Source organism: Gymnogyps californianus, chromosome 4 (genome assembly GCF_018139145.2).
Source record: "Gymnogyps californianus isolate 813 chromosome 4, ASM1813914v2, whole genome shotgun sequence".
Classification (NCBI taxonomy): domain Eukaryota; kingdom Metazoa; phylum Chordata; class Aves; order Accipitriformes; family Cathartidae; genus Gymnogyps; species Gymnogyps californianus.
The window spans coordinates 49876985-49904747 of NC_059474.1; the positions used below are offsets into that span (position 1 = coordinate 49876985).

Sequence of the window (27763 nt, forward strand, 5' to 3'; positions counted from 1 at the left end):
TGCTTTAATAGATATATAATTAGATACTTTCGACTTTTCAAAATACTTAGTTGCAGTACTAAATGCCTAAATGCTGATCTATACTCTTGAGAGAGAGGCCTCTCTCATAACTGGAGATCATCGAGTAGCACTTATTGATCACTTCTGTCACTGGTAGTTTTTATTGTATTCACAAAAGGGAGTCCCTTATTTTAGAACCAAAAGCTTTCAAGTCACGTAGCTGTATCTCAATGTTACATCTCCTTGGCTAATGCCACGCCACCTCATTTTCTGTGTGCTTATTTTCCACATGAGTTTTATGAAAGGGGCAAGTCTGAAACAGTCAGATGATAAAAGCACATTCTTAAAGTAAGGGGAGCTAGCTCTGCCCACAGGGCAGAATTAAATGGCACATGTAGCATCATTCTTGCAATACAAAGTTTTTCCTGTACAGATACAGAAATGGGAGAGCTTGCTTCTTTGTGTACTGTATGCCTGCTAGGCTTGCTTAATAGCACTATCTTATTTTATATGAAAATGTATTTCCAATTAATTTTAAAGCTAAATTTCCAGGCGCGCGTTGGCTGGACATATGTACTGTTTCAAGGTAGAACTGTCCTTTGGCATAGAAGCTGGCAGTAACAATGATACTCTGTTATTTTGAGGTCTCTCACCTGTACATTGGCCTTCAGTTGTTCTCCTATGTTTATCTTTTCAAATTAAAAAGCAAGATCGCTCTTCAAATATTACGAAAACTTAAGATGGCCTTTAAGGGATTTTTTAAATTTATTTTTTATATGTTATTGCTGCCGTTATGTTTTATAGTTGATCTAAGCCTTTGATTTTGAAAGTGACAAAAAACTAATGCAGAAAGGAGAAACAGTTGGAAGTGTAGTTGCACTTTCCTTTTAAAAATGAAGATGTATATTGATTTCAATGAAATGTTAGTCTGAAAAGAAAAATAGAAAAGCATTTTAATAGGTTCAAGCCATTTAATTTCTTAAAGGCCTATTTATTTTTTCTGTTTTGCAGTGGCTCTTAGCTTCAGGTCTTTTTAATATCCACTATAAGATTTTTAAAACTCAGTGCCCAAGTGTATCTTTACAAGATTTTTTCTTTTACAAGAAATTTTATTTTATTTGAAGCAGGTTATATTTTTTAAGTCACCAAATTGCTTGCCATAAGGAAAAAAAAAATCAGCTGCATGCTAAGTTCAGACAGAGATGGTACTGTTTTAAAAATTATTAAGTTCTCTCTTTCTCTCTTCATTCTTCCTACTTCACATACTTACAGTGTTGGGTTTTATTTAAGTAATGTGATAAAAAATTTGCATTTTCTTGGAATATTGATGTTGAAAAGTTGTTCCATACACAGTAAGTATAGGCAATCACTTTGAGTAACTAGTGAATGCTATTATTTTACCTAAAATTGGAAGCATTTTTTTTCTCAGCAGTTTAGATAGCGTCCAAAATGCTTTTGCCATTTCTGGCTGGCAACAGTACTGTTCCTTGCTTTTACATAAATAGTTGGCTACGCCACCTAAATTCAAATTACTTACCATTCTCCATTTCTTATTCTTCCGAAGACGCTCATGAATGCATAAATGTGCGACTGAGTAGTCTATCTCTTACATGAAGCAGGCGGTAAAGATTGTATCATAACCAGCATTGCAGCATTTTCTGCTCTGTATCTTGTGGTGGGACTAGGTCAAGGGTTTGGTGTTTCTCTACAACCTCTACGCACAGAATGGGAGAGTGCCGTGCTACAACTACATACCCCTTTTGGCTCTATCACCGTTATCAGTTTGTTTGAGAGGAATAGTGCAGACTTAAAGCAGATCTCGTGATCATCCCTGCTTGTTTCCCATCGGTTTGGGTCTCAGGGCGGTTTTGATGCATACAAACTAGACTCCTTTCAGAAGAAACTCTACGTTGTCCAATCCATAGCGGGAACATACGGGTCTGAACCAGTCGCTGCTCCTCTAGACACATTCACATCATGTGTGGTGCAGATATTCAGCCCAGGGGACCAGACTAGGTCTTAGAGACGGGTTAATGTGGGGGCTTCAGCACCAGCTGCTCCTGAACCCCTCCTGTTGTGACAAACTACTTGCTGATGTAGACGGTGTTTCTTTCAGTGGGTTTTGCTTGTGTGCTATTTTTATCCAGACTGAGATAACTCTGAGGTGGAGGATGGCAGGGTTCTCGGTAACTGGTGCAAGAGTCAGACAGAAGCAGGCTCTAGAAGAGCCCTTCCTGCAGGTCTCTGTAATGACAGACCTCCATTAGCAGAACTCGGTAACGGAGAACAGCACCCTGAAATTAAACCCTGTAAAATAGGTGTCCTAAATAGACCTATAATAGAAAAAGGATGTAATTGCTACAAACTGTAATTGTACAAATTGGAGCTAGCAGATGAGAGCTGTGCGATAGAAAAGCATGGGTCATGGAAGAGTAGAGGTGCAGAAACAGAAGATGATAAAAGGATGGGTGGCAGGTCAGACAGGAGGGATGAGGTGGAAGTTGTAGAAGTTGTAGAAGCAGCAAAGATGTCGTTTATATTGATTATAAAGCTGTTTTGCGTGCCTGAAAAAGAAAGGAAAGACATTTAAACGGAGTAGCAAAGGGGAAAAAGAAAGGGATAGTTTTCAGGTGGGTAGTGCCATGGTTGCAGGTGCCGTGGTGCCATGGTTGAATGAGGAAATGGTATGAACCAGCCAAAAGGCCTTGGCTGACAAATCAACACCTCCCTGAGGAAATGGGAGGGAAGAGGGGGGATGTTTGTTTAGGAATCTCATAGCATTCAAAGACCAGTATCAGTAGTCCCTGCTGGCTTTCCAAGGGGTATGTGAATGAATCCTAGAGTTACCTTTTGTAGGGGAACCCCTCCCCATAATAAAAGCTTTATTTAATTTTACATTAAAATTAAACTTAAGTTTTGAAGACAAAGAAAACCAATTAAACAAATGCCTTTTAAAGATAAAGTATATTCTTTACAAGGATCTTCAATCTGAAAGAGAATCACCTGGTAGCAATCCAAGGTATCTGGACACTACACCACGTGTCACAGAAGTCTCTGGTCACCTACAATGTTTGAAACTTTGCAAACTGTTTTTTTTTTTTTCTCTTCTGCGACATTTGTTCACTGTTGTTTCTCATCAAAGCCACAAACTTATTTCTTACCCTCTCCGCTCAATGTGCTACATGCAGTTTTTTTGTGAACGGATCAAGCTATGGGGCCCAGAAACAGTAATTTACTAGTCTTGCCTTCGTTAACGCAAACAGTTGTATTCATCTGGCAAGGCTTCATCGCAATTTTCCATGCCAAACATTTCCCTCAGAGACCTCTTACTGACTGTAGCTGGAGGTTTGTTTGCTTAAGTGAAAGACTAAGGGGACAATGTCCTAGAGAAAACATTTTGTAGCAGCTGATTGCTTAAAAAGAGCCTTAGGAAGCTGCCTGTAGCCATCCCCTAATGATGAATGGACAGATGAAAGAGGGTACTGCTTTATTCGTTAGCATCTCTTTCCCATTCTTGAATCTTTTCCCTTTTCTCTTCAGATCTGTATTACATTTTAAAAACAGAAACGTCTAAGTGTAAGAGAGTTACAGATTAAGATAGCGTACAGTGAAATTACTAATCAATAACATGTTCCAAACTGCTAGCAATGTTTGGCACAGCAAAAAACGCAGCTCTTCAGGTTGAGTTGTTCTAATTTAATAAATATAGCTGCTTATAAATTAAGGGTAGACTGACCTTGGAAATTTATATTGTAAGGATGTAGCACAGGTATTACTTTCCCTTTTTTTAATTCTCCTAAATTCAAACACGGCTGACAGATGAGATTAAAGATTGCTAATGTTTGTACCTAACACCAGCTAAGCTCTGGGTTAATGAAACAAACAGCAGTTGGAAAGTTGGTGAGATAAACAGTTATTCATTGCGTGATTTATGGAGAACTGCTCTGTGATGCAAATGTTTCTATTGAAAGAAATTTATAATAAAAGCTGTTTATAACAGCACTGCTGCAATTTATGCTGAGACATTCTTGTTTCTTTTTAATATTCTGAGGTATTGGATATGAGACATGGAAACCCGCGTCTTATATGGTGACAATCTACTTACACACACATGGATGGGGAATATTTTCTTGCCAGCTTAGATCATCTTGCCAGCTTAGACCATCTTACCAGTTGCCAACAGTGTGTGGAAAGGCTTGGGTCATAGGAACTTCCTTCCCCTTCCCCTCCTCTGTTAGGGTAGGCTGTCCAGTGTCTGCCACGTGTTCGCTGTAGAGCAAGAACAGGTAACCGGGGTGAGCAAGCTGCTACACACTGCCGGCTCTGTCACAGCTGTCCCGGCAGGCGCTCGCTCCGTAATTAAGGCAGCTCGAAGCTGCTTTCACTGCCCTGATGGAATGGGGTCACCTGAAAGTCAGGTGGGTCGTCATGTGGGTAAATGATACTTTTCTTGACGTTCTAAGTATTTTGACATTTTAATTAGGGAGAAATGATGCAACACAATGATCTTGCTACATCGAGCAACGCGGGGTATTTATCTGCTTCGCGTTCGCTTTCAGAAATTCCACCTTCTCCTTCACTTGCCTCATTGTTCTGCAGAAACTTCACAATATACAAACATTGTAGTATTGTGGAGACCGGAGTTAATTGTCAGAATCAAATCCAGAGAACAGAAGTTTAGAGCATGAGTAATAAAGGTCCTGAGATACATGGCAGATTAACAGAGAAATCTTAATTGTAAGGTATCTTGCCTTTTTTTTTTAATTTCAGTTAGCCGCTTACCATAACTAATATCATTTGTGTGTGCTAATTTACTTGTAAACGTCACTCTAGAAGACATTCAAGAATATGAATGTGAATCTGCTCTCAACAACTGTGATGTCTCATTTTCTCTCCTCTCTAAGGCTTTATTCACGCTTTAATTCTGTTGCTAAATCAGTTAGTGGTGGCTGTTGTTTTTTTCCTGTAGAAATTATTTTTTTCTTTAAATTGTTTTCACAAAACTCTTTGATGAGCACAGATGAGTTTAAGACATGCTTTTCAAATGTGCAGTATATTCAGTTATTAATTTTTTTCTACAAATGATGCTGCTAATCTGCTGTGCTCTCAGATGAGTGCCTTATTAAAATCTTCAAATTTCATGGTGCCCATTAGTAAAAATGTGAAGTAAGAAAATTACCAATCAAAATTCCCTGTTTATTCAAGTGTAAATTGATACTTACAAAATATACATTGGTTTATAGCCAGGATTCTGAAATCACAGCATTGTCACTTAGGGACATACCATAGTAATAAGCAGGCAGTAAGCTAATGTACTTTTAGAAGAAGTTTCTTTCTTTCCTTTCCTCTCATTTCACTTAAAGTTTTTGGTCTACCAGATGAAACATAAAGGTTAAAATTTACCATCTCACTTGAATGCACAATGGAGAAAGACGGAGAGGGAGCACGTTCTGTTGCAACCCCTTCATTGTCAGTAATGCGTGTGTAGATTTCATGAACTCCGAAAGAAGCTTAATTAATTTAATTATTACTATTAAATATTATTATCTCTTTAATTACTAATCTGTATGTGTGTATAACAAATCCTTTCTTAGCTTATGAATCAATGTAGTAATTTTCAATATTTTGTGTTGATTAACTTCTCATTTTTGTGTAATTAACACGAGCATTTATCTTGCTGGCTTTTTATATGCTTGTATATAGCTCAACGAGGAAACTTAACTTGCCTTATTGGCAAAGCAGCGGCACTTACTAATATAAACCAAACTAGTGTATTAAACTAAGCTTACTGTTTGTTTCTTTTTTTTCTTGCAGAGCTGGAGTGGACCAGAGAAATTACTTGCTTTAGATGAACTGATTGATAGTTGCGAACCAACACAAGTAAAACACATGATGCAAGTGATAGAGCCCCAGTTTCAAAGAGACTTCATTTCCTTGCTCCCAAAAGAGGTGAGGAATATAGGTTAATACTGGACTATGCAGTGCATCAGCTGCCACTTTTTAAAAACTTCCATGCTAATTATGGTATTCAGTTTTGCCAACGCAGTGATGTAAGCTGATGCTAGAGGTCCACAGTTTGGTACACAGCCGTAACATGGCTACTGTAATTTCAGATTAACATACCTTTACCTCTTGATAGGCATTTAGATACCTGGAAATACGGATGACTCCTTTAAACAAAATCCCAGTAGCTTTAAAAATATCTCTGTATCTTCATTGGGCTGATTGTGCTTTTTTTTTTGAGAACTAATTCTGTTAAGGCACGTACACACAAAAATTTCCTCTGGATGCAAGACCCTTTTGCACGTTACTCTGTAAGTATAAGCATTATTGTTTAATGCTTTAAGTGGTGGGGGTTTTGTGAATATGATCTTTGAATTTATTTTAAACAAACTGAGCCCTAAAATCTCTACTGAAAAAACCAAAAGTAAACCCAGAAAAGCACTTCTCACTAAGGATAAAGCCAAACCCTAATTAAGCAGATATCTTACAGTAAATCCTTTACTGCAAATCAGATCATGTTGTATCAGGTTAAAGAGAAACTAAGGTTTAGATTTCAGCGTCTGTGCTTTTCAGCATGTGTAGCTGAATGCTGTCCACAGAAGAGTAATTCTTGATGTCCTCACAACTAGAACATGAGGGTGGATGTGAAAGATTATAAACCTGGTTTGCTACAATTATTAAATGAATGTATTTTAGTTAATTTCAAAGTGGTACTTCTGACCTTGATTGATTTTAGGGAATTGGAAATTGTTTTGTTCCTTGGAGTGGGGAGGAAGTTTGTTGTCTTTTGCCAGATGTACTGCATGTTGGGTTTTCCATGTGAAAATTTTCATGAGGGCTGAAGTCTTTGTAAGTCTTCAGTTACTAACACATTACAAAGCAAGTTCTTAAAAGAGATTCTGGTGCTGGTATTTGGTTGCTGTGTTTGACATGGTCTTATTACCTGAAGGCTGTTCTGTATCTCTGTTTCTTGACATTTTTTCTGGTGTATATCCTATTTTTGAATACTTAAATGTACAAGACCCTTCTTTCCTTTTATATACTGTCATATCTTCACGAGTCAGGAAGTGTCACAGCCTTCCCTTGCTGGTTAGCATTTGTAAGGGTTGGAAGCAATTTATGCAGTGAGTATTAACTTACTACACGTGACATGAGATTAGTATTTACAGAACCACTTCCTGTGGCAGCCTTCGTCATAAATGGAAAAGACACTGGGGGAGGAGAAGGGTTTAGTAAGACCTCTACATGGTTGCCATGTTTCTAGAGAAGCTGCCCAAAGCAGCTTTAGTTCAGAGGCGGAGGAAGGCAACAAGACTGCATATTTTGAGAGGACAGAAGATACTTTGTCACTTCTGCATCTATTAAGTCTGGAAATTTAATACATAATTGGTAACGGTAACTCACAGCTCAGTTGTCTTTGCATGATTTACTGGCAAAACTAATTCAAGTACAACCAGTGATCTAGTTATGCTGTAACTAATGATCATGTTGTTATTTCAGCTTTAGCATTCTTCACAGAAAAGACATGCTATTTTGCTGTAAAACTTTCTCTCATTTATGTTTCTTGACTCCATTGTAAGCTAGTTGTGTTTAATTTGTTTATTTTTAGTGTTTTTTCTTGCCTTTTGAAACCAGAATAGTGTCAAGTGCTTAGCTTCATGAAAGGCTGACTTCAGCACTGAAGCTGGCTTAAATAATTTTTACTTCCTAACCCCCAGTCACTGTCACCAAATCAACCAAGTTAAACAAAAAAACCCGTCGAGCTAACTCCCACCATCTCCTCTCCTTTTTGAAGATCATTCTTCACCCAGATCTCTTAAGTGATGCTGTCCCCAGCTAGTTACGCTGGCTGCAGTAGGTGACGAACTGAGCTGTGGGGGCAAGAACAAGTTGTTAGGGTCAGTAATTCTATAAACAGGCTTCCCTATCAAAGCCAGCATCCTGTGAAAAAACACACTCTCGTGAGTTGTCGCTCCGCGTTAACATCTGTAGTTATCTCCAGTGCTGTTGGATGCGATGCAGTGATTTTATTACCTAACCAGAACAAGAAGATGATTTGGACAGGAGGGCTTTTCTTCAAAAACGTTTTCAGCAATACAAAGACAGTACCTTAATAGCTTAATAACCAAGAAAATGTTTGCTTTCCTCCTGAGGAAACATGCAGTCAAACAATTAATCTGAAATGAATACTCCTGTTTTCTTGCTGAGACTTTAGAAGTAATTATTGAAATTACTTGTTTGTGAAAACCAGGTCTAGAAACCAACAGATTAGGAGTTTTGCTGAAATCAGCCACAGAAATCTTGTTGGTGCTGTGTGTGTGAGTGAATAAAAAGGCGAGAGACTGCTTATTATTGGGTATTATTAACACTACAGTGGAGAGTAGTCCTAAATACAGTTGAGTCAAAGGTCAGATCTTTGCTACCTGAAGTCTTCTTACAGCTAGATCCATGAGCTGAGACAAAGGGACGTCATCTTTTATGCACTGCTAATCTTAAAGTCAACTGTGGGCTGTGTTGACCCTTGGTGACTATTTAGACAAATATAGTCTAAAATAAATGTCACCCGTACGTAACCTGTTTTAGAATCAGTTGGCTCGCGGGTTTTCCTTAACACCATCTTAGCAAGTGTCCATATCTGTATAGATAAGACAAGTGATATTTAAACAAACTCTGCTGTCAGTTAAGGAACATCCAGCAAAAATGGAAAGGACCTCTTTCATGTTTGAGTCTTGCCGCATGCAGGACTGTCTGATGTGTGTGAGGAAACAGCACTTCATAAATAATTTTACATACCAGGAATTAAGAGAGAAAGTCTAAAAGGACGGGTACAGTTGTTGCTCTTGTAATAGAGAGCCTTACACCAGATCCTAAACGCTGACTCCCTGAGGAGGGACGGAAGGAAGATTCCTCAGCTTTATGGCGTGGGGTGCATATGAGATCTAATGCATAACTTAAGACACAGGTCGCTCAAATGTGGAGTCCTACGTGCTCAACGTGAGCTCCAGGTGATGACTTGCAAACAAGGTGTATGTGCAGTCAAAATGCAAACAGTTCTGGTGTACTGAATTTTTATTTCCTGCTCAGTCACTGGCTGGTCTAGATTACTGAAAGTAAACGTTTCTCACATAATAAGGTCAAAAATCTGCTGAGGTCAACAGCCTACGGTTATGACTTCCTTACTGAATTTCAGTCTGTGCTGCTTTGAAGGGCAGATTCTATTTATATACATCATAACTTCAGCTAAAAATTAAATAAAAAATCCTAAACACAAAAAGATATGTCAAGCAGAAATAAAAGTGGGTGATCCGATTTCCCTGACAGCTTTTACTTTATGCTTTTATTTTCCATGACTGGGGAGATGCATTGTTGCTGTCAAGTAGAAAAGCTGTACTTGGTCATCATATCCTTAATGATAGCTGTCCCTGTATTTTGGATTGTGTTTTAGATGCCTCTGTCCCTGTTTAAGACTTCAATACATCTGAAGATATTTGTGGAGATTTTGGGGGTTTTATCGTGGTCATTATACGGCTTAGCTCAGTCAAATGAGGTCTGAATTCTCCCAATAACCTTTGATTTTGTCACATGGAAAAGTTATCTTCTGTTTATCTTCTGGTACTCACTGGGATTTCCCATATGTTTGTGGTAATACACTGTGTACAGTACCGGTTACATATTTCAATCCTTCCACATCCCAGTCCGTAAAACTGCCTGTAACACCACTTAGGAGTGTGCTTGCGTTCTAATTAGAAAATGAGCGATACGTATGCTGCATTCCCTACAGCTGCAGAGTGCTTTTGAACTCAAGTGCACGTAGCATTTACTTTTTCTGCATTTAGGCTTACTGAGTGACGTTATTCATCACAACATACTTTCCTATTTGCTCACACAGTGAATGTTGTACTAGTTAAACTCTCAAAATAACTTCTGGTATACTTGTTAGCTAAAATAACATAGACATAATTATTTTAGTAATAATTCTGTTAATGGTTCAAAGTAATGTGAATTACATTTTTAAAAAAGATAATAGTGACTTTAGCTGACATCTACTTGTTTGCAAATACAAGAATAATTTCTGATGTGATCTGTATGGATGTAGTTACCTAAGATGATTGTTATACTTCCATGTGCCCACTGGAATAAACTGTAGCTCTGTTAAGTTTCTGAGATTGTTTAATAATTTATTGTTTCAATTTTCTGTATTTCAGCCCCTGATGTGTGATAATACTTGGAGTTACTTCACTTTTCCTTTCAAAAGCAATGCAGAAAATACAGTTTCTTTTTCTTTTTTACAGCTGGCACTGTATGTGCTGTCATTCCTGGAACCCAGGGACCTTCTGCAGGCAGCCCAGACATGTCGTTACTGGAGAATTCTGGCTGAAGATAATCTTCTCTGGAGAGAGAAATGCAAAGAGGAGGGTAAGGCTGAGCAAGAAGATGGATGTATTGGTCAAAGTGTTGCTGTCGTAAAAAGTGCAGTTCATTTATATAATAAGCTTAAAGTTTTACGAAGGCAATTCGTGTCACTTTACGTTTACTGCTAGTGATGCTTTGAGCTACGTGGTATGTATCTCTGTTGCAAGTAGGAAGCAGAAATAATCCATGGAGTACTAGAAATGAAACTAGAGTTAAGTTTGTACATCCTATTTATAAAGTATACTAGGTGTGTGTTTCTAAAATACAATTATTTTTGCTTTTCAAGGATTATTTTTATTCAAAATACAACCAAAGCAACTAAGAGCCGAGATGTAAAAATGATAGGAGTATAGTCTTGCAGTTTGTAAATAACATGGAGGAAGAACTATTTCAGTGGTCGGGTAGAAGGGATGCTGTAATTTCACGTCATTTGTAGGAAAATTAACAGAGAAGTGGCACATGGTAGGGGAGAAGGTGCTAACTTGATTGCTTGGAGAGGGACACACAATCCATAAGCCACACAGATATCGCCTGCTCGTGCCAAATCAAGACGATACGGTGGTCCAGCAGTAATATGAATGGGCAAAAAAAGGCTCCCAGGAAAGTAGCCACATACTTGAGCACATGAAGAATGTAAGCTTTTATTTTTAAGAATTATGTGAACCAGGAGTCTGTTCTGGGGGGCAGAGCACATGCATGTGATCTCAGAGCAGTATCCCTCTTGGACAACAGGCAAACACAGGGACCTATCCAGGCTGCCTCGGAGTACGGAGACAAGAACTTGTGAGAGGTCAATGCAAAGGCTTTAAAAAACACGACAATGTGAATGTAGCTGGCTATTTGTAAAGGCACCTAAATTAATTAGGTTTTGTTTGCAATGGAAACCAGGTGTCTAACCTCTTAAATCTTCTCTAAAGATTCTCCTCTTACAAATGTCAGTGAAAATGCACTAAGGGGACAGAATGAGAAAAAGGAGAAGGTTGAGAGGGGAAGGAGCCTACGTTTGTGAGCGTAGAAGTAAAAATAAATATGCCAGACATGAGAGCACAGACAGACAAAACAGTATTGTAGACTGGTTAGACTTAGTGAGGTGCTTAGTAATATGAAGGAGCAGTTAATTCAAGACTTGCAGATAGAGACACCAGAGAAGGGGCTAAAGGCAGAAGAGTGAAATCCACATGCTGGCAAGAGACAAGAAGACTCTTGCTAGTAATGAGATGCGGTGGAGAGAGGAGCTGCATAGAAAAGAGAGATGGGTGAGAGAATTGTAAAAAAAAAAAAAAAAAAAGATGTATCTGTAGCAGCAAGGCTAAAACAAAGCACTACCGCTTAAGTGTCAATTCAGAAGGGGCGTAGCTATACTTAAATTCCAGCCAGGAGAGGACAATGCCAAAAGCACACAGCCTTTCAAATCGGGAAAAGAACTAAAAGCTCACTAATGTCAAGAGTCACAGTGAACTTAATGAAGATGGGTGACCAGAGAGGAGGACCGCAGACAGAAAGGTTTACTTTTTGAAGGGTTCCAAAATGAGCATACGAGTGGTTATGGAGTTTGTTGGACAATACCCATTTGAAAAAGGCAATATTCTGCTACGTTGCCTCAGAAGGGGGGATCCAAAACCAAGCTAGTAGGTTGCCAGCAAGGAATGATGAACTAGAGCATTTTCAGCCATGATTACGGTAGTGATTATGCTTAAACGACAAGGAAAGATGTAGTATAAAGAGCTGAGGAGCAGGGCGGTGTCACTGACACACAGTGCAAATATCGGCATGCGGGAGGTTGTTACATCAATGCAGTATTTAATGTCAGAGGTCACCATAAAGGTTTGGGAGGGAGAGAAGTTGTTTTCTTTGGAGTGGCCTCATTTCTCCTCCTCCCCCCTTTTTTAAAAATTCATTTTAGGGATTGATGAACCATTACATATCAAGAGGAGGAAAGTAATAAAACCAGGCTTTATACACAGTCCGTGGAAAAGCGCCTACATTAGACAACACAGGATTGATACCAACTGGCGGCGAGGAGAACTGAAATCGCCTAAGGTAAGTTTCTGAGCTCTGTGCATGGTGCCATGAACAAAGCAGGATCAACTCGTAGGTTTTATTTTTTCTTCGGACAAGCCAGACTGTCCATGCACAAAAAGCAGTGTATTGTTACAGAAAAAATACAATTTCTATTTCAGCTTACCTTGGGTTTAAATTCATTTCTGAGCACCGTATTAGCAAATCAAAATGTGATTCTTCATGTGGCAGAATTCTTTCACTGCTCTAAAAATTTCTGTACAATTTCATGAATTCCTATAAATATGCCAGTCTCTTTGAGACAGATAATCTCAGAAACTTGATTGGAAATACTTATATTTAAAATTAAACATACACACACATATATATAAATACATATATATGTATGTATTTGTAGAGCTGGGCCATGTCGCAACATAAAAATACTGCAGAACTATTCTGTGATCATTTCATGCTTTATTTTTATACATAATCTTCTAAATTGAGCGGCACAAGACAACTTTATTGTATGTTAAGTTCTTTTTTGTTTTTTAAAATATTAAAATTCTTTAATGACATTGATATGTTATCATTACATCTTTTTCAATATGAAGATATGAAGCAATACTTCAAACCTTTTGTAAAATAAAATAGCAACTGTCTAATCAAACGTGGTATTGAAGAAGCAGTCAGAAACGTGAAGAAAACCCATATTCATAGCCTTTTAAGGTTTTAAGGCAATTTGCCTGTTTTCTTGATTACAATAAAATAATAAAAATAAGAACAAAAAGATTCCCATGGAAAACCTATGGCTATATCCTGCTGTTTATTTGGCCGTGACTTACGTGCATCTCTGGCAATGGCTCTGTATTTCTTGTCTTGATACGCCACATCAAGTTATCTTGGAATTATTATTAAAATTACAGCCTCAGGCATTATCCAAATGCCCATTTCATTTCGATGAACGTCTTGAAAAGTGTTCAGATATCTTAAATAAAAAATTCCTCATCTTATGTATTCTGATAAGGATTTTTTTTCTGTATTGCAGTAAAATATACTGAATTGCAGTTTTTCCCAAAGCAAGCACTGAAAATCCCACCTCTATAAAGCAACGTTCCAATCCGCATTTCCAGCACATTAAATTATTGGTTTTGTTTGTATTTAATTGAGTTAACGGTTTTCTAGTTTTTTACTTTGGTGCTGCCTGGCATTTAATAGATTACAATGCTTGGCTGGTAAGGAAAAAAAAATAGATACAGTCAGCCTTGACCACTGAAATACAAATATGCAGCAAATAATACAACCCCATCCTTTTTGTTCAAGATGGAAGCAACTCTTAAAAGGTAAACGTAACTCAACTAAAAAATAAAGAGATGGAATAACTGCAGAGGAATTCAGCAATGTCCAGTTACTAATGCAGCCTACTTTTATTAGTGATTTTTCCTGGTGCTTTTAGGAGGCTTACGATAACTGTAGTGTGCTTGCTAAGCAATGCAGTACCACTCCATGGAAGAAGGAAAATACTTTCTTTGGTCCCAGCTGGCGGTAAATTAGACTTGACACACGGGATTAAGGGGCCTTATTATTATTGAAGCAACTCTAGCATTTTATAATTTATGAATCAGAAGAGCACTTTGTTTCTCCGGCTTCTCTCTAATCTGCGTTAAATTGTAACTGTACGTTTTTATGTTCTTTATTGTCAGGTGCTCAAAGGCCATGATGACCACGTGATCACATGCCTTCAGTTCTGCGGGAACCGAATAGTGAGCGGCTCTGATGACAACACACTGAAAGTGTGGTCAGCGGTTACAGGCAAGGTAAGTCAGTCGGTTATTTTGCTGAATTCCGTAGGAAATGAGCTACAGGTAGAGCACTGGTATGTCAGAAATGCCGCTGTGCCATCAGACCGCACTGCAGGGTGGGCTTTAGTGCCGTCTGGTGCAAGAATGGGAAAAAGTACTGGTAAACATTTGGGTCATCTTTTCCTACACAGAAACTAGTCTAGTTCAAAAAAGTCACCTTGATGTGAAATTGCAATGCTGCTCATGTTACCACTGGCATATATCCTTGTTCTCTTGGCAATTCTGCTATTCTTGTGGAGTCATTTGTGTCATGGATTCTAAAGAAGTTGGACAGATACGTTACTTTATTTTCCTTAAAGCTTAATTTAGCCTGCTTTTACCCCTCTGGATCTCCCTTTCTCACTTGTCTTCTAGCATTCTTTCTGTTGTTTTCAGGTTACTGAAATGGGGCGTTCATTTTACTGGCTCTGATTTCAAACACAGAGTTTGTTTTTCGCCACCAAAGAAAAAAAGTAACTTGCTTTAGGTTTAAATATTTCCTATTAAATTAGATCCCGCTCAGGCAGGAATTTAATAAGCTTCAGTAATTTAATTTTGGCTTAGAGAAGCAAAACAATATGTGCAATCAAAAAGACAGTACTGAACGTTTCACTCATGTTAGAACATCACAGCTACTCAGCACACAGATTTTTTTGTTTTAAGGTGACTGACTGACCATGCTCCAAGGATATAGAAAAGGCCTCAGGGAAACAGTACGTTTTCCTTCTAGACTAGTATTGTGTGTACTTAGCTTTGTTTTCATGATATAGTTAGGTGAACAACAGGACAGCTATTGAGGATAACATGTTTAAGGTGTAAAAGGTATCCACTTTATAATGTTGAAGCTGAATGTATTAAGCATTTGTCTTTGCATGCCTAGAAGATCCTTGACGGGATTGTAAATACTGCTGTGGGGAAGAATAAAATTAAAAGCAATAGGCAGCCTCACCCTGCCTCTGTTGGCTTCCCTACAACAAACTGTCTAATGAAGGAACCCATATTGAAATTTACATTTTTTAATTGAAAAGGGCAGCCTAAACTCAAATGAAAAAGACTTCCTTTGTACATACCACCCTCTCAAAAGCAAAATGTTCCTTTAAATATGTAAAATTGATCAGAGTAGCATGACTTAACAATTCCTGTTTGGTAATTTTTTGAAAGTAATTACAAATCCTAGTGTGAGTATTTACCCCAAACCTTTAAGAGAGCCAGAAATTGTATATGAAAGATGGAAGAGTGCTGTATCAGCCCTCATGCTTACTGATGCTGAAGAATTAATAAAATAAAAAAACCCTAAAGGTTGGTTTGTGCAAATGAACATGACTAAATAATTCCCTTGACAGATGCAAAGCCCAAAATAAGGATTCTGTGTTCTTACTGCTTTAGAAAGATGATTTCTTAAAATATGAGCAAATCGGTTGAAATTAAAAAAAATGGGAACTTTAAAAGTAACAGCTATGAACTGAAAAAGATGGATTTGATAGCAGTGAATTAAGCTAGGAGCCAGGAATTGCAGAAGACTGGTAAAAAATGTTAAAGAACAGGAAATCTGTGTACAGCAAAAAAGCAAGGCATTTTCAAGGATGTTAGAAAGAACAGGATATTAACAACAGAAATTAGTATACTATCGCTGATGCACAAAAAATATTTATTTTGGGAGAAAATTCATGTGATGGAAATACAGCATGCAGTGATAATAGAACACTTCATTTCAGCAGAAACTCACAAGGATGTTGAACAACTACCAAAGTTACGGTTTTTCTTATTACAGTTGATCCAGATAATCTGTGTTTGATGATTTTTTTCTCAAGTAACCTGTGGGGTAAAGTTGGTGTTTTTTTCAAGAGGTATGAGCACAAGGAGAAGATCCAAAGGATGGCCAGAAAGCTAAAATGTGTCAATATTTAAAGGGAGTAAACTGAAAGACTAGGTATTTAGGATACATTATCTCAGATAAAAAATACTGGGCTATGTCAAGAGGACTCAACTAACAGTTAAAGGAAGGCCACGGCAATTACTGCCACTTAGCATTAGATTCAGAAAAAGAGATCATCAAACTGTCTTGACCTCTTTTCTCGTGCAGTTACAGGTTTGACTGATAAAAATAATAGTGCAGAAATAGATGGCTGTGTGCACTGCAAGACTGCATCCCCATGACACGACTGAAGAAAATAGAGCAATGCAAAAATCAACATGGCACGTATTTAAATGGGGTTAGAAAGTGGGTAATTACAGAGATCATGTTGTTACTGTAAATGCAGAATCTTCGTGGAGTATCTTTCTAGAGGGGTCTTGCAAGGATCTCTTCTTGTCTGTGCTAATTAGCACTTATTACTGCCTGGTGAGAAAGCATACAGTCGTTACTTGTAAAGAATACAGGCTGAGAGACGGAGACAAGTCATTGTTCCAGAGTGACTGAGGTTTTCTAGAAGTAGGTGTGAGCAAACACTGTCTCTGCGTGGTGAGAAATCGTGTCATACGTTTGGGATCAAAGAAGGTAGGCTGTGCTTATGCAGTGTGGGATTCTCTCCTGGGCAACGCTGAAGTCTGAAAAAGGTTTAAAACGTGATTTTGCAGTATTGATGCTGTAGCTCTGGCTTACAGAATGTGATGTTTCTTGGATAAACAAACAGAAAAATACAATAAGAGTATATGTTTATAGATTGGTGGTAAAACTACTAAGTGAATGCTCTCTCCAGTTCTAATGCTTATGCTTCAAAAAGCTATTGGAAAAGCTGCAGTGACTCAGAAAATGCCAGGAAAATCACTCAAGGCTGCAAAACATGCCCTGTATTGAGAAATTTGGAAAGACAGTTTAGTTTATCAAGGGGAAGATTATAGGGAAAATTCCTTATAGTCGAAGTGCTGACAATGGAGAGAGAAATTTGATGAGTATTTTCTAAAGGGTGAGATTTTTTAGTTCAATCACAAAGCAGCCTCCAGGGTTCTTCTGGCTCTTGCTATGAGAGACTACTGTTATCTCCTAGATTACTTTTTCTTAAGTTTCCATTCAACTCTGTCAAAAGGGTAACTAAGCGAAATACTTCTTTTCAGTGTTTGAGAACACTGGTTGGGCACACAGGCGGAGTCTGGTCATCGCAGATGAGGGACAATATCATCATCAGTGGATCTACAGACCGAACGTTGAAAGTCTGGAACGCTGAGACTGGAGAATGCATACACACCTTGTACGGACACACCTCCACCGTGCGTTGCATGCATCTCCATGAGAAAAGGTAAGGCTTTGTCCAAAGCTACAGCCACCATGTGGCTTGTAATTTACACTGGGGTTCACAGAAAATGCTTGTTAAACTTGGGTACCTCATCCAACATGGAGTGAAATACAAACCAGGCCAAGCGTTCAAACTCAACGACATAAATCAACACAAGGGAGGAGATGATTAATAGAAGCAAAAGCATAAGAGTACTAATTAAAGAACAGAAAATTGAGTCGTACTTCGTGAAGTCACATTCTGCGTTATTTCAAAACTAATTCTTTGTGATGCTGTGATCCAGTCTCCCGCACTCTGAATAATTCCTCCTTTTCGTCAATGCTACAAACTTTTACTCATTTTACAGAATGACTTTTTAAGTATCATCACTGCAGTATTTTATTTAAATTTTAACCGATTATATCATAATTTCTGCAATAGTAAGCCATGTCTTGATTCAGCGAACATTGGCAAAGCTCTTTTATTTGGCTGTGGTATGGAGCTGTTGACAGAGTGCCTGTTGGTTGCATTTCTTCTTTTTTGAAGAATGATGAGGTTTTTTCTTTATCAATTCCATTAATATTAATGCCTTCTCATTTCTGTTCTTGCCTAAAAAAGCTTTTAAAAGTATAAACTGAAAAAAAATCAATCAGAATAACTGTTACTTTACTAAAAGTAAAACTTCTGAAGATCACCTTTGTTTAATTGTTATAATTACTTAGTCATTAAAACAGAATGCTCATAGCACTGGCTGGAGCTCAGCACATTCATAAGCTTTCGTAGATAGATACAACAGTCCACATAATTTCTCATGGCATCATTTTGCTGTTCAGGAATGAAGTGCCTTTTTAAATACTGATTGCTAATTATATCAAATAGACAGATCCTGAGGAGGTGAGTAGAGGAAGGAAGAAAAACACTCAAGTCATTTGCAACCCTAATAAAATGTCATGCCAAACCAGATCTTTGGTGGCAAGTGGACTAATGCTATCTAATGTTCCAACTTCAAACTTGTAACTGATTTATACCCAAGTCTAATTGTTTTAATACTTTCACGTCCAATGCTAAGTACAGGAGGGGTTTTCTTGTTCCTCCAGAGTGGTCAGTGGGTCTCGAGATGCTACGCTGAGAGTTTGGGACATAGAGACGGGCCAGTGTTTACACGTTCTGATGGGCCACGTAGCTGCAGTTCGGTGCGTCCAATATGATGGCAGAAGGGTTGTAAGTGGTGCATATGATTTTATGGTCAAAGTGTGGGATCCAGAGACAGAGACCTGTCTGCACACACTGCAAGGGCATACTAACAGAGTCTACTCATTACAGGTATGTGATTTTCATCTGCTGCTTTAGTTTCCTTAAGTAACATTTAAAGTCACTTTATTTCACCTGGTTTATTAAATTGTGGGTACCTACTCCAGAATTATACAGGCCACAAGAATATAGAAGCATCTGTGATAGTCCCCTCTTTCATTTTGTTACACTAGTTATATGTTGTCTTAATTTAGAAACCGCCATTTTTTTAGAGGAGATTTTTTAAAAAAGCACCCAGTACAATAAAGCCCAAATCTCTATACCAGCAAGTTAAGTAGTTTTGTGGGTTGCTGGGTTGTTTGGTTGGGGTTTTTTTAAATCTTGCCTGTATTCCAGAGCTATGTTTTTACTTTCCCCAAAGAAGTTCTAAACTTACTGTTTTAAATAAATCAGATGATATAGTAATTGAAACTGTGCCAGAACCCCCATTGGATTAATGTTCTGAATTATGCAGATTTGTAGTCCCATCTTCCAGTTCCAAACTGTAATTCACAGTAAGGCTGAACCTAAAATTTTAATGTTCCAATGTAAATCTCCAGCCTTCTGCTTCCTCTTCTCTGAGTAGAGGCCAGATCTACAACTGTGAGGCTTTGTCAACAGAGACATGTTATTGTAGATGCAGGTTATTATGGTACTGCTCTGTGGCATGGCTCTGTTGCCTGCCGGTCACCCGGACTCCTCATGAGAACTAAGCTGGCAAAGATACACATAGACCTCATGTAGACTCTTCTTACCTTTAGTAACCCAAAAGATCGTCTTGCTCATTCATAGAGTCAAAGCATCACTTCCAGGCGTTGAAAGGCAAAAGAAATGAATTTCATGCTCGTGCCTGTTCTCACCACAATCTGGCAGGACTTGAAAAAGAAATTAACAAAGACAGTTCAAAATCGGGAAATTACATTCGGCATGTAACTACTCTGGTTTGTGGCTCAGAAAGTGAAGCTCAGTGCTAGAGACATTTTTCATAAAGTGCGTCTTTCATAAGGTGTATCTCACCGTAATAGATTAAATATGAACAAAATACCTAACTGGTTTCCTTCCCCAAAGTATGTAGTAAAATTTATCAAAAATCTCCAGCCCTTCTCTTACATTCATATGCTGAGAAGTATTCTCTAGACAAGCAGCAAGCAAGTTAAAAATGCTGTACTCTACCTACCTGTCTCTTAAAAATATTCCAAAGGTTGTATTTCATCTAGGGCAGTTTGGGAACAGTGTATGTTATTCTGCCTTATCTTCACGAGTGGCTCTTGTTTTGGCTTGTGAATATTCATGTCTTGCTCTGATACTGCAGTAATAACTGATCAAATAATTGGGTTTTGTTACACACCAATACTATTTACACCCTGTAGATGGAACTTGGCATTCTGAAACAAATTTCTGGGGGGCAGGAGGCTACAGGTGCTTACAGTTTCAGGACAGAAAGATTCTTTAAAATTGCGTGGTGAGCTCCCACCCTTTGGCCTGAAATGGCCCCAAACAGCAGAACTCCCATAAACAGAATGATCGGGCTGAATAACCAGCCTGTCCTCCCCATCCAGAGATCCTTATGCAGCAGTTGAAGACTACTGACCGCGCTGTGTTTTCTTACTGTTTCTTGCTGCCTTTAAAGTAATCCACAGATTCTCAGGGTTCATGGATAACAGCTCAACCACTGATCCAAACCGTTGTCTGTTTGACTATAACAATATCAGAGTAAAGTTTGTCTTGATGCCCAGCCTTAAAGCTCTCTTTCTGAATACCTTATGTACATGGAATACAATTAATTTGAGGGAAAGGGGGAAAGAATTCACAATTTTTTACATCACTCTGGTTTAGTTCTGTTTAGGAAAGAGAAACATTCTGTAGTGTTTCCACCCAACAAGTCTGCTGGGCTACTTAGCACTCCTCGTCCTTTTATCTGAACTCAAATTAGTTCACATCCTCTTTTGAAAGCAGGGTGCCCGAAACAGCATGCAAAATTCCAGCCAAAGTCTTATCAATGCTTACTAGAAGTGAAAAGTTATTTTATATGCCTTATATAGCATACCCCTATTTCAGATACCAGAGTGTCTTTTTCTGGTGTAGTTTCACCACAAATGCAATGCATACAGCAGATAAGCAGTCTGTATGTGTCAGCCGCTTTCTACATTCTTTTGAACCTAGGTGCCATGCTCAACCATGTTTGACTGTGGAGATCTAAGATGTTAGTTTTCTGCAGGTTTTCTAAAAAAGAAGCAGTCTCAGATAGTTGAGTTCCCTTAATTGGGTTCGTTCTTTGCCATTATTAGATACCAGTCAGTCCACCTGGACAAGTAGTGTCGGATTGCCCTAGCTATAACAAAGACTCCTGCCAAGCCTTCATTCTCCCAGGCTGCAGCTGTACCTTCATTCATTCCCTGCCAAGCTCAGATCTTCACAATTTTCTCTTGACTTTTACACTCTTTGCTTTGGGTCAGTTCTACCATTTCCAATGTCACCCAAATCCTAATGAAAATACTAAATGCCAGACCTCCCCCCGGAACTCTTCCTGATATCTCTAATAATGCTGTGAACAAAGTTCTGAACAGGATAGTATCCCTGCCTCAAATTTGCCTCCCTCTCTGTGAAAGTAAAACCAAGGCATCTGCTGTTTCACATGGCTTTTTACTCTGTCACAGAAAAAAATTTATATTGGTTAAGATCATTTTCCCACAAGTCTATGTTTGCTGCTACTTACCACATTGCTAAGGGCTTACAGCCAGATTGATTATTTGTTAGTTCCTTCTGGAAATTGAAGTTAGGCTGACCGATCCATAATTCCCCATCTCCCATCAGCATCTCCTTCAATAAAGAAAGGAATTGTATTTGCCATCTGAAACTTGTCTGTCTTCCATGGGTTCTCAAAGATAGCAGCAGATGTCTCTGAGATTGTCTTAAAGCAACTTGCCTTATGTGGTTTTTTTTCCCCCATTCTAGCAAAAGCTTGTACTCTGTCTGTGGTGTTAGTGCTGTGAGCCTACACTCAGATGGCTGAGGACTGAAGCAAAAAAAAAAAAAGCTAAATAGCTGGCCTCGCTTGGTGTTTCCTTCCCACTGAGCATAAATGAGCTTTTCTAGTTTGGCCTTTCTCTTATTTGGGGTTTGTTTGGGTTTTTTTACAGAATAGTGTTTTATCATCCTTAACGGCTCTTGCTAGTTTTATCTTAGTTTGTGCCCTGCCTTTCTGATTTTGTCCCAGTGTGCTCTTTTAAACACATCTATTGATCTAGTTTCTACTTTTTGTACAATTCCTTGTGCTTTAGCCAAGTGGGTCTTGGTAATTTACTACACTTCCTATCTTTCCTTCACACAAGGATAGTTTGTGTCTTTAAGAAAGTGCCAACTCTCCTGAACTCTTCTTCCCCTCCGAGAATAGATATATAAAAACCTCATGGGAAGGAAGTCTCAATTTATTGAAGTATTCCTCCTTGAAGCCCATTGGTTTTATTCTACTGCTCTTTTCCCTTCCTTTTTCGAGAATTCTGGACTCTTATGTCATTGTCACTATCACTCAAGCTACTTTCCACCTTTATATTCTCTACATGTTCAGTCCTCTTGGTCAGAAGTGTCTCATCTCTTAGCTGATTTCTCTACATGTTCATGTTCTACATATTTTATACATAATATATGCCCAGAAAAATCCAAGAATTTGGACATCCATGTTAGCCTGTATGCCTTTCCCGACAATGACTAGGAAGTTAAAGTTCCTTACTGCACAGTTATGATTATAAAATGGCTAAACCCAGCATTTTTCAATTAAATTCCTTCCATTTTCCTATGTTTTGGCTTTTGTGTAGATGATTCTGAGTTAATGTTGTTGCCCTTCTCCAGCTTAAATCCCTCTGCCTTGTGAAAAGCAGGTTTGGCTTGTTAATGTATTCATTAGGAAAACTACATTCTCTGTAGTACTGTTGCACGCTGCAGTATAGTCAGGATTCTGTCGTGTTGGAAGGAGTTGTATTACATTCAAAAGACCAGTGGTTCAGGGTCTTTCTCCTCGAACTGTGTCCCTCATAGCCCATGTCTACAACAGGAAATTACACTGACCATGAATCACCTGCTCCGATATCAAACGTGGCCATCTCTACTTAGACTGAATTCTTACTTTGTAATGCAGTTTCCAAATATATATAGTATCTAATGTTGCATTTAGTGAATTAAATGCTTAATAACCTTCTTCGTAAGATCCTAATATAATTGTTTGTAATAGATTTACCTTTCTTGTAGTTTGATGGTATCCATGTGGTGAGTGGATCTCTTGACACTTCCATCCGAGTTTGGGATGTGGAGACAGGCAACTGCATTCACACGCTGACAGGCCACCAGTCTCTCACAAGTGGAATGGAACTCAAGGACAATATACTCGTGTCTGGGAATGCCGATTCTACAGTCAAAATCTGGGACATTAAAACAGGACAATGTTTACAGACATTGCAAGGTGAGCTTAAACTACCTTCATGTAAATCAAGCTGTCTGCAGCAACCTGTGCTGCAGATTCTATATAAAAAAACTTTAAAATAATTACATACAAAGAAACAAGCATGGACCACTTACTTACAACTTAAATAGTTTTCTGATGACAGCTGTATGATCTTTCTCTGAATTAGAAGAACAAAATGTATTTAATCTAATCTATTCAAATCACTTGCCTATTATGAAAGGCAGATGGTCTCGACTGATAGCAATTTACTACGGGTATATTAGCCTAATAAGCCACAGAAATATGTAGGAAATGACATCTCAAAACAGTCAGTCAACGTATTTATTTAGGGGTCACTTGGATGTTTCAAAGCCTACTGATTAATTGGATCAGGAGGCAAAGTACACTGTCTGTTGCAATAAATCAAGAGAAATGAGTGGAAGATGTTTTCTTTATTTCAGTAAGAAGAAAGATTTTTGTTTCGATTTTGACAGTTGCCACTCAGGCATCATGCACACGAACACATTGTGTTGTTTCTCCCCACAAAAAAGGTCTTCTATCATTCCCATATATCATACGCAGCATCGCTGGCTGGAGCAGAAAACTGAATTTCCCTGTAAAGCAGACTCTGCTGTTTTAACAGTATATATTTATACGTCAATATATAACTGTCAATATTTACTGATAGAGTAATCTCATAATAACACTTCAAAGGGACTTGGAGACAAACACTTACAGCGGTCACCTCATGCTGGATGGTTAAGTTCATTTTCATGAATGTCCAAGTGCACACTTGCCCTGCTGTTCGTATACAACAAAACGAGATCCCTGTCACAAAGAAGGAAATACTGGGGAATTTTTCTATACCTGCATTCACTTTCTGAAAGCACGGCAAGGCTTCTGTACCTTTTAATGTACAAAAACTGAGCTAACACATCTAATAGATAGAAACAGCTGTATGCAAATAGCTAGGTATTTATTCTATATGCAGTGCTGTCTGACATTGCTTTCCGATTACAAATAAAAACGTTTTGGTTTACTGTTACAGGTCCCAACAAGCATCAGAGTGCTGTGACCTGTTTACAGTTCAACAAGAACTTTGTAATTACCAGCTCAGATGATGGGACTGTAAAACTTTGGGACTTGAAAACGGGTGAATTTATCCGAAATCTAGTCACATTGGAGAGCGGGGGAAGTGGAGGCGTCGTGTGGCGGATCAGAGCTTCTAACACAAAGCTAGTGTGTGCGGTTGGGAGCCGCAACGGGACTGAGGAAACAAAGCTGCTGGTGTTGGACTTTGACGTGGATATGAAGTGAAGGGCAGACAGATGAATTTGTCCGAACGTGTAGACGATGTTCTCCTTTCCCTCCCCCTGAAAAAAAAAAGAAAAAAGAAAAAAAAAAGAAAAAGGAAAAAAAATCCCTTGTCCTTGGTGGTGCAGGATGTTGGCTTGGGGCAACAGATCCTAAAGACCTACAGACTACGAAGGAGAAGACAAAGATGACAAACTATAACTGACAAGAGAGGCATTTACTGTCTCGTCACATAAAAAGGCTACACTTTTGACCGGGGCAGCTTTGCAAAAATACGACTTTTGAAACGAAACCAGGTGCAATTATTTCTTTACTTTCCTCCAACTGCTCCTTGAGCAATTTGGAGGTGAAAAAAAAAAATTGTTACAGTTCTTGTTAACAGGTTATTTTACCACAAAGATCTTGAAAGAAGCTGCACAGGCGAGCCTGCTCGTGCACCCCTGGGCCACCCTGGGTCCCGGCAGCCCCTCCGAGCAACGCGCTGTCCCTTAGCCCCGCTCTGAGCAGGGGGTTGGACCGGACAACCTCCAGCGGTCCCTTCCAACCTCTACGAGCAGTCACTGGTTGACTTTCAAAAACTAGAGAGCATCTGCAATGAAAAAAAACAAACAAAAACAAAAGAGTCCATTCCTGGTGTGGAAAAGCTAAAATATTACTGTGAATTGTTTTGTACAGTTTTATCAGAGCTTTTTCTTTTTTTTTCTTTTATTCCTCTTTTTTTTGCCAACCATTGCCAATGTCAATCACAGTATTAGCCTCTGTTTAATCTATTTACTGTTGCTTCCATCTACACTCTTCAACGCATAAGTTGCTCTGAGGTGGCAAGTTGTCCTGGGTTTTGAGAGTCCTCTGATGGATTTAATTCGCAATGCTGGTGCTAGAAGTAGGTCTTCAATTACGGGATTGTTGTCCCACCCCTGTACTGTATTCCCAGTGGCCAAACTTATTTATGCTGCTAAATGAAAGAAAGAAAAGCAAATTATTTTTTTTTATTTTTTTTTCTGCTGTGACGTTTTAGTCCCAGACTGAATTCCAAATTTGCTCTAGTTTGGTTACAGAAAAAGACTTTTTGCCACTGAAACTTGAGCCAACTGTGCCTCTAAGAGGCTGAGAGTGGAGGAGTTTCAGACAATTAAGAGTGAAGTTTGCCTGCAAATAAAGAATTGAGTGTGTGTGCAAAGCTTATTTTCTTTTTTCTGGGCAAAAATTAAAACACATTCCTTAGAACAAAGCTGTTGCAGCCTGTTCTGTGGGGAAATTTTTCGTTGTGAGGGCTGTGGTGAATGGAATGAACATACATTAAAAAAACTGACAAAATTTTTAAAAAATATTATAAAATACAAAAATGAAAATAAAGTTGCTGGTCAGTCTTAGTGTTTTACAGTATTTGAGAAAAAAACAACTGTTACAGTTATTGCTGGGAGGAACTGACAGAGCAAAAACTTCACGTTTTTGTAAAGATGTCACATGCAAACAAAATGAGAAATGAAAGAGTCAAATGGTTTGCCTCATTCTCCAAGAGCCACAACTCAAGCTGAACTGTGAAAGTGGTTTAACACTGTATCTTAGGCGATCTTTTTTCCTCCTTTTTTTGTTTTTGTTTTTGTTTTATTTATAGTCTGATTTAAAACAATCAGATTCCAGTTGGTTAATTTTAGTTATGTAACAACCTGACATGATGGAGGAAAACAACCTTTAAAGGGATTGTGTCTATGGTTTGATTCACTTAGAAATTTTATTTTCTTATAACTTAAGTGCAATAAAATGTGTTTTTTCATGTTAGTATGTCTTTTTTTTTTTTTTTTCTTGTTGTTAATTTAATACCATGTATCCTACGAAGGGTAAAGCAGGTCAAATTGCTCAGCTTACTCGTAGATGCTAAAATATGTCGCAGGACTTTTTATGTAACCCTTCCACAAACAGGTGCGCGAGTGTCCTCTCCTTCAGTTGCCGTATAGGATTTGTCACATGGGCTTTGACAAACACGCGGGAAAGCCATTAGCTTCCTATCGCTAAGAACGTGTCAGGATTTGACTCTGGAGGGAGTTAGCTATAAAAAGCTGCTCAAGTACATAAAACTTCTTCCGATAGCATCTTGTTACTGCATCTTAAATTGAAACCTGATGTTTGTTATTTATGGATTTCAATCAATTGATTGCAGTCTGACAGCAGAGAATAAATCCATAAATACAACTAAAATCAAAGTTAGGATTGTAGGAGGGCTTGAAATAAAGCTTCTGAAGAAGAAAAAAAAAAAAACCCACATCATTCCAGATCAGTCCAACAGCACTTTTATCAGTGCCCTGAAACCAAGGTAAGTCGTCAGCCATCTCAGAAACTTACCACTTGAGTGTCAGTTTCTCTCTCAAATCTCCTTGACCAAAATAATTTTCTTCTGTGTAAGACTCTTCTGTCAGGGCATAGCATTTATTTGTTCATGACAGTTTTCCCTGTAGAAAACTGTCATTAAAGAAAACCAAAACAAAACATTAGAAGAGAAAATACATGGATGGAAAAGAAAAATATTTATATACTTACACATCTATGACTATGTGCTATTCAAATGTAGTTCCAACCCTACATTATGCAAAACAAGCAATGCTGAAGGATCACACTTCCATCTGGCCTCTAGAGATTAAAAAGCCATACAAAATGACTGAGCAGCTACAAATTGTAAAAATCTGTTCATTGAGTTGGTGTTTAAGGGAAAAAAATTGCAGCAAGCACTGACATACCAGCTACGATCGTCTCGGTATTTATGTAAAAACAATTAAAGAGCTAATCCTCTCCTAAAATGACAGTGAAAGATTGCCAGGACTTCACATTGTTCTGCTGAGAATGCAGGCCAGTTCTGCTGAGAACGCAGGCCAGGACTCTCAGCCCCCCGATGACAGAAGGTACGTCAGTCTGGGCTGAACTGCTTGTGAGAGGGGATGGAAATCGAAGGGTAAAAATCTGAATATTTAATGCAGGGAACAGAGCAATAGCTTTTAAGATTATGTAATTTTCTTCTGTGATTTGTAGAAATTGCAACAACATGTTTTCAAAGAGCAAAGGCACTGGCCTGACAGTGCAGGAAAATGAGAGGTTTCTGAGTAACAGTGCGCTGAGGGCAGGAATACAAATCGGGGCAGAAGAGTGAAATGACAGAAGAAGAAAACTAACAAATTCAAATCAGTTCAAGCTGTGTTTAAGTATACTTTAAGCAGCCAGTGTGACCAGGAGCAAAATGTGCTTAACCAGAATTGAGAAGT

General features: G+C 38.4%; 1 protein-coding gene across 3 annotated transcripts in view; it reads left to right on the forward strand.

Moving 5' to 3' along the window:
- Positions 1 to 26291, forward strand: part of FBXW7 (F-box and WD repeat domain containing 7) — a 200447-nt gene extending 174156 nt beyond the window's left edge. For all 3 annotated transcript variants that reach the window (XM_050896720.1, XM_050896721.1, XM_050896722.1), the window contains 8 exons: positions 5815 to 5949; positions 10296 to 10419; positions 12320 to 12456; positions 14118 to 14231; positions 17310 to 17491; positions 18565 to 18790; positions 23003 to 23213; positions 24244 to 26291. In XM_050896720.1, coding sequence (XP_050752677.1) covers positions 5815 to 5949; positions 10296 to 10419; positions 12320 to 12456; positions 14118 to 14231; positions 17310 to 17491; positions 18565 to 18790; positions 23003 to 23213; positions 24244 to 24512 — 1398 coding nt within the window. In that variant the 3' untranslated portion in view covers positions 24513 to 26291. The remainder of the gene's footprint in view (positions 1 to 5814; positions 5950 to 10295; positions 10420 to 12319; positions 12457 to 14117; positions 14232 to 17309; positions 17492 to 18564; positions 18791 to 23002; positions 23214 to 24243) is intronic.
- The last annotated feature ends 1472 nt before the right edge of the window (positions 26292 to 27763 follow it).